The 6,177-nt window shown below is 41.2% G+C and overlaps 1 protein-coding gene across 1 annotated transcript; it reads left to right on the top strand.

Moving 5' to 3' along the window:
* Window positions 1–5,515, top strand: LOC114627314 (leukocyte immunoglobulin-like receptor subfamily B member 4). The gene is made up of 11 exons (XM_028775041.1): window positions 1–60; window positions 202–237; window positions 448–732; window positions 869–1,171; window positions 2,180–2,215; window positions 3,016–3,135; window positions 3,352–3,427; window positions 3,503–3,540; window positions 3,770–3,822; window positions 5,000–5,065; window positions 5,172–5,515. The coding sequence occupies exons 1-11, from the start codon at window positions 27–29 to the stop codon at window positions 5,229–5,231; spliced, it is 1,107 nt and encodes a 368-aa protein (XP_028630874.1). The 5' UTR covers window positions 1–26; the 3' UTR covers window positions 5,232–5,515.
* The last annotated feature ends 662 nt before the right edge of the window (window positions 5,516–6,177 follow it).

Below are 6,177 nucleotides of genomic sequence, written 5' to 3'. Positions count from 1 at the left end.
AGCTACGAACATTACCAGGACTCACTATGATCACCATGCTCACAGTGCTGCTGTATCTTGGTAAGATATGAAGAGGGGGAGTAGACACTTAAATCTGTAAAGAAACCTACTCAACAGCCAGGTTTAATTTCATATGGGGATCCCTGGGGATCCACTCTGGCCCTTAATGTGAAAAAGCTCTGAGAGAAACTTTTCTTCCAGGGCTTATTGTGGAACACAGGACTGCAGTAGAGGCAGGTGAGTGTCTCTAGCGATCCCAGGATTTGATTCTTCACTCTGATTAAAAAAAAAAAACCTTTATTTTACTGTTAGTGGGTCAATTTCTCTTAATGGTGATGGGGAAAAAGGCACTTATGAGGTAGGTTCTTGTTCCGTGGGAGTGTCCTGTGTTAAGAGCTTGTGTCTACAGGAAGATGTACTGGGAGTCAGCCTTTGATTTCTTTGCAGGACTCCTCCCAAAGCCCATCATCTGGGCTGAGCCAGGCTCTGTGATTGCCATGTATAAACCTGTGATTATCTGGTGTCAGGGGTCCTGGGAGACCCAGGAGTATTCTCTGCATAAAGAGAGAAGTGTGAATACTTGGGACAATCAATTCCCTCTAGAAACTACGAATAAGGCGAAGTTCAACATTGAATTCATGACAGAAACTTATGCAGACATATATAAGTGTTCCTATAAGAGTGCTGCTGGATTTTCAGAGCATAGTGATGCCATGGAGCTGGTGATGACAGGTGAGAGAACACTCAGGGAACTGGGCTCTCACCTAAGGAGGAGACCTATTCTCCAGGAGCTCTTATCTCAGAGTTCAATCCTGGAAGACAATTTGGTAGCTCATGTTCATTTCACATACTACCCCTTGTATCCTAGGAGCCTATGAAAATCCCAGCCTGTCAGTCTGGCCAAGCCTTGATGTGACCTCTGGAGTTTCCATAGCCTTTAAGTGTAGCTCATCCTTAGGATTTGGCAGATTCATTCTCATCCAGGAAGGAAAATATAACCTCTCATGGACCCTGGACTCAAAGCAAAATGATAGTCATTCATTCTACGCTACTTTTGTTCTGGATGCTGTTACTCCCAACCACAATGGAACCTTCAGATGCTATGGCTATTTTAGGAATGAACCCCAGGTGTGGTCAAAATCAAGTAACCCTCTTGACCTCATGGTCTCAGGTAAGCACCTCCCACCCATCATCTTTCAGTGTGTTGGGTCACTTGGTTCTTTTTCCTAAGATGATCTCTGACCTAGAATAAGAGGAAGGAAGCCCTGAGGTTAAAAATACTGTACAGTTCAAAAGACAGTCACCCCTCAATACAGGAGTTGCAGTCAGAATCCCCTGCTCAAAGTGCCTTCCTCTTTGTAGTTTAGCAGTTGCAGTTGTGAGGAACACACAATTGATGAAGTGATCAGATAATGTCTCTGTACTAGTTAGATTCCTATTTTTGTTGTAAAGCCCCATGATTGAAATAAAGCAACTTAGTGAGAAAAGGATTTATTCCATCTAATTTTGTATGGAGCATCATAAAGGTAATTAGATGTAGGCATGCAAGCAAGAATTGAAGTAGGGATTTTAAAGAAGCACTGCTCACAAGTTTACTTGCCAATGGCTTTCAGTATTGCTTTCTTATACCATCAAGGTCTAACCACTTAGGATTAGAATAAACCACAGTGGTCTGGGCCCTCATAGATCAATCAGTCAGGAAAATGTTTCCACAGACATGCCTATAGTCCAACAATATAGATGTAATGTCTCTATTGCAGCTGCCTCTTTCCAGGTTACTCTAGCTTGTATCAAGTTAGCAAAATCTAATGAGAACTGTCTTCAGAGGCAGACACTGTCCATTTTCCTTTTGTTTTTATTTGCTAAAATCATGTGCCCAGATTCATGGTAATAGCTGAACAGCAGAAACTTTTGGTACATGTGTTGCACAGATTCAGTGGGGGCAGTTCTGAGTCCCCCAGAGTCTCTACCCTCCCTATATATTCAATGATAAGCTTTGTATAAGATTGATAGGCTGAGCTATGATTTTCATAGACATCCAAGAACCCAGAATCACAAAATCTTGTCTGCAACAGGATAATATTCTTTTGAAATTAGTATCCAGATTGAGATAGAAAGAGACAGGACATAGTAAAGTGTTGTGGACTCTAATGTTCATCTCTCTATCAACCTCTGGCAGAAACCAAGGACCTGTCCTCTACACCCATTGAAGATGGTAAGTGAGGGCTCTCCTGGCAGGTGGGTATAACAAGATTTGAGATCATTATGAGTTGGTGAATCCTCCTCTGAAGTTAAGAAAGTGGGAGATCTGAACTTAGTTGTGAATTAGATGATATGTTCCTTGCATAGCTTAGGGTTCAATATCTGTCTCTACCTAAATTTCATACCCTCCTTTACACAAGCTTCTGATTTCTTGGGTTCCTGAAATTTCTGATAGTATCTTCCTAGGCTCCAGCTCCATAGACAAATTTTATTGAACAATAATGGAAAATAAAAATGTTCTTTTGATATTCAGACATGAGAAAAAACCTTTCTCTGAGTCCTTTCCTTGATTTCTGCTAGTGTAAAGGAAGAGGTTTGTCCATACCTTTCAACTGACTTCCATTGCTTTCCTTGGTGTGACATCCTAGGTGAGGAGTCCCATGCATTGAACTCCAGTTCTGAAATGACCATGTCCCCTGTGCCACAAGGATGGTGACACAGTCCACTGGAAAAGACTCAGAGATGATACTAGGCATTCACCTGCTTTCATGCTCAAATAGTTTATGAACTGTAGTGAGGACAAGGCCGGAAGTCAAATACTGAGTTCAAACCCCAGCTTTTTATATTCATTCTAAATGACCTGGGCCAAGTGAACTTGTCCCTGTGAGCTTTAATATTCTCACCTATAACTGAGTGGGTAAAATATAACAATTCCATGTTGAATGATTGTGATATTGGAGGCTATGAATGAGCTAGGCGTGTGCTTGTGTAAACAATATCATTCTATCATCCATGATGTCAATTGTGCCTAAGGACTGGAAACATACCAGAAGATTTTGACTGGAGTCTTGGTGTCATTCCTCCTGCTTTTCTTCCTCCTGCTTCTTCTCATCCTCTTCCGATACTGGTGTAGTTGCAAAAAGAAGAAGGCTTGTAAGTAGAGTGTGAGTGCATTGGGTGTCTGGAGGTGGTGGGCAGAGAAAACATGTAGTCTCAAGACATGTACAAATTCAAAGATATTGTAATATTTTTCCATCTTTTAGAGTATTTGTATGGTCATAGCAAGGGATTTAACAGTCTCTAACTCCAAAAGTTTCTATTGGTGGAGGCTTTCCATCCTCCTAGTTGATGCTTTTTCAATTCATACAGCTCAAAGAGAAGCCAACTTTCAAATGCTTTCAGGGGCACCAGACCCAACACACAGAGATAGACTTCACCAGAAGAGGTAATTCCTGCCCATAGACACAGTCTTCCAGCTGGCATATACCTTACTTCCACCTGATTATCCCTGTCTTCACAGCTCCAGCCCAGATGCTACCATCAATGAAAAACACCTGTGTGAGAATAAGAGGGCCCTGGGGAGGAGGATGCTCTAGATCTCAGCATCACAGGATTGGTGGGGAGGGTCTTGGGTTACCACTCAGGGGGAAAGAACATTTACAATGGTTCTAGAGATGTAACCACACTCTCTGATTCACTACTCCTTATGGGACAAGGACATGGGTCTGAATTGAAGAGATCCCAGAGCCTCTGGCCAAGAATTGACTCCTTTCTTCCAACATGACAGATGCTTCTGTTAAGAACACACAATCTGAGGACAATACAGAGCTGAACAGTTGGGTGAGACTCCTGCTCCATTCATTGATAAGAGCTTATGGTCTAGCAGTACTTTGTGCCAGTAAGAACCACATGTGACCCCTCCATCTGGAAGAGTTTGACTCTGTGAACTATGATATCTCCTTTTTGGTTTCCCTATGACTGTGTGGACCTTCTCTCCAGCCTCTTTTCTGAATGTTTGTTATCTATCTGTTGCTTAGCATTAGGTGCCTAATATCTCAGAAGGACAAATGAGTCAGTGAGCCCTCACTACCACACCTAGTCCATCTATACTCATTCACCCTGTTATCCACAGAGAATTTCTTTTTTATTAGCTTGAGGATGATTTTATTAGGGTTTAAAGAAAAAATGTAGCACAGGCAATCAGTTAATCTTAGCAGCTGCCAGGTGGAGAAAGAGGAAATTAAGAAAAGAAATTGGGGGAAAACCATACTGTTTGAGTAGAACTGTGATGAAGAGAAACTATGTGACAGGAAGAACATACAAAGTAGGGCGATAAGATTTAAAGAAAGGGTGAGGAATCACAAAGTGTTGGGGAAAGTGTGTTTAAAATAGATATACAAAAAATTAATTAAAGTTATGAAATAACTCAGAGTAGTAGGCATATTTACAAAATTATGTGGCAGCAGCACTATAAGCTACAGCTGAGATTGTCTCTTTCTTCCAGCTCTTCATAGGGACTGTGAACAGAGCAAAGACCAGAGCTCCTCATCCAGTTTAAGCTCACCTCAAGCCTAGAAAATGAAATGTGTATAACTGAAGAATGTTAGTGGTGTGGCAAATGAAACAGAAAATATATAGTGTGTGAGACACACAGGGTCAGTGTGCCTCATAAGGGGAAACTGACTAGGTTTATTCTGGGGATAACTGTGAATGGAGAAGTCCAGACAGACATCTAATGAACCAGCACACATAGACAGAAAATACGGCAGATGCAAAGGTCCTCAGACATGAAGATGAGAATGTAGCTGGAGTTGAGCAAACAGGAGTCAGTGTGAGAATAAAAAGCTGGAACTATGAGAAGGAAGTGTCCAGACTCCCCAAGTTCTGGGGAAGCATCTGAAGGCCCCATCAGGAATGATACAATGTGACTTAAGTTTCTAAAGGATCTCTCTGGCTGAAGGAGATACTGGATGAAACCAGGAGTCACTTTGTCCACCTAATTGTCTCCTTGATGCAGAACCCACCTGATGAAGACCCCCAAGGAATTGTGTATGCCCAAGTGAAACCCTCCAGGCTTCGAAAGGTAGGGGTTAATTTTTTCCACTGTCAGGAACCTTTTCCCTCAGCTTCATCCCAGCCCCATAAGTTACTAACTCTAAATACCTTCTTTCAACTCTATCCTACTCCAGGATACTGCATCCAAAGAGACCCAGGTTGTAACCTATGCTCAGTTGTGCAGCAAGACTTAGGAACAGGACAACAGCTGAGGCCAACAAGCAGCCAACACAAGAAGAAGACCCAGATCCCACATTCCATGAATGAAAACTAAGGATTTTCTAAGATAGTATTTGTTCCCAGTGAACTCTGTTAAATTAATGCCAGCCATCATGAATACCTCATGTGTCATCAGAAGCTTCTCAGAATTTTGGGAATATGCATTATTCTTTGTTCTGAGATAACAAATGTCCTTATGTTTTGTAAATAAAGCCAAATCCTTCTCAATAAACAGTTTATGAAATGAGAAACAAATGAAGTGAGATGCTCTGAATTGAATGACAATGTAACCCGGGCATACTGATCAATGAAACTGGAATTTTCAGAACCATGTATAAATCCATGAGCAAAGAAAATGTCTTCAGAAATCAGTGTCCTCATCTATTATAATGTGAATATAGAATGATAAAGAGTAATCAACTATCTCAGATGAAGTCATAGGAGAGGAAAGTGTGATATAAGAAAAGCCACTGGCCCTGCATGATGGCAAGCCATCCCAGGCAAGTAAGTAGAAGACCTGGGATCAATGCCCTACCTACCATATTAGAAAGATCCTGTCTCAAAGTAAAAATGACCCAACACATATAGCCAGGACTAGTTAGACTTAGTAAGCTATTTTTATTATTGGATATTTTATTTACTTACAATACAGGTGTCATCCCCTTTCCCCATTTCCCCTCCCTAGAACCCTCTAACCCATCCCCCTCCTCTTTTATGCTTTTATACCATTTTGATTACATGCATGTATTAAGGTCAGTTCTAAGTTGAGGGTCTAGCAATACAATCGATGCAAATAGTCAAGGAACAAACAATACAATAAACACAAATAGTCAAAGAAAAAGCAAGGCATTAAACTCAATTATGTGAACACTCCCATGATCACTGTTTCTAAGGGCTTATCAGGATGACCAGAGTATCTGA

This window comes from Grammomys surdaster, unplaced genomic scaffold, assembly GCF_004785775.1.
Source record: "Grammomys surdaster isolate TR1022 unplaced genomic scaffold, NIH_TR_1.0 252, whole genome shotgun sequence".
Taxonomy (NCBI): Eukaryota; Metazoa; Chordata; class Mammalia; order Rodentia; family Muridae; genus Grammomys; species Grammomys surdaster.
This window is presented reverse-complemented; position numbering and strand designations above follow the sequence as displayed.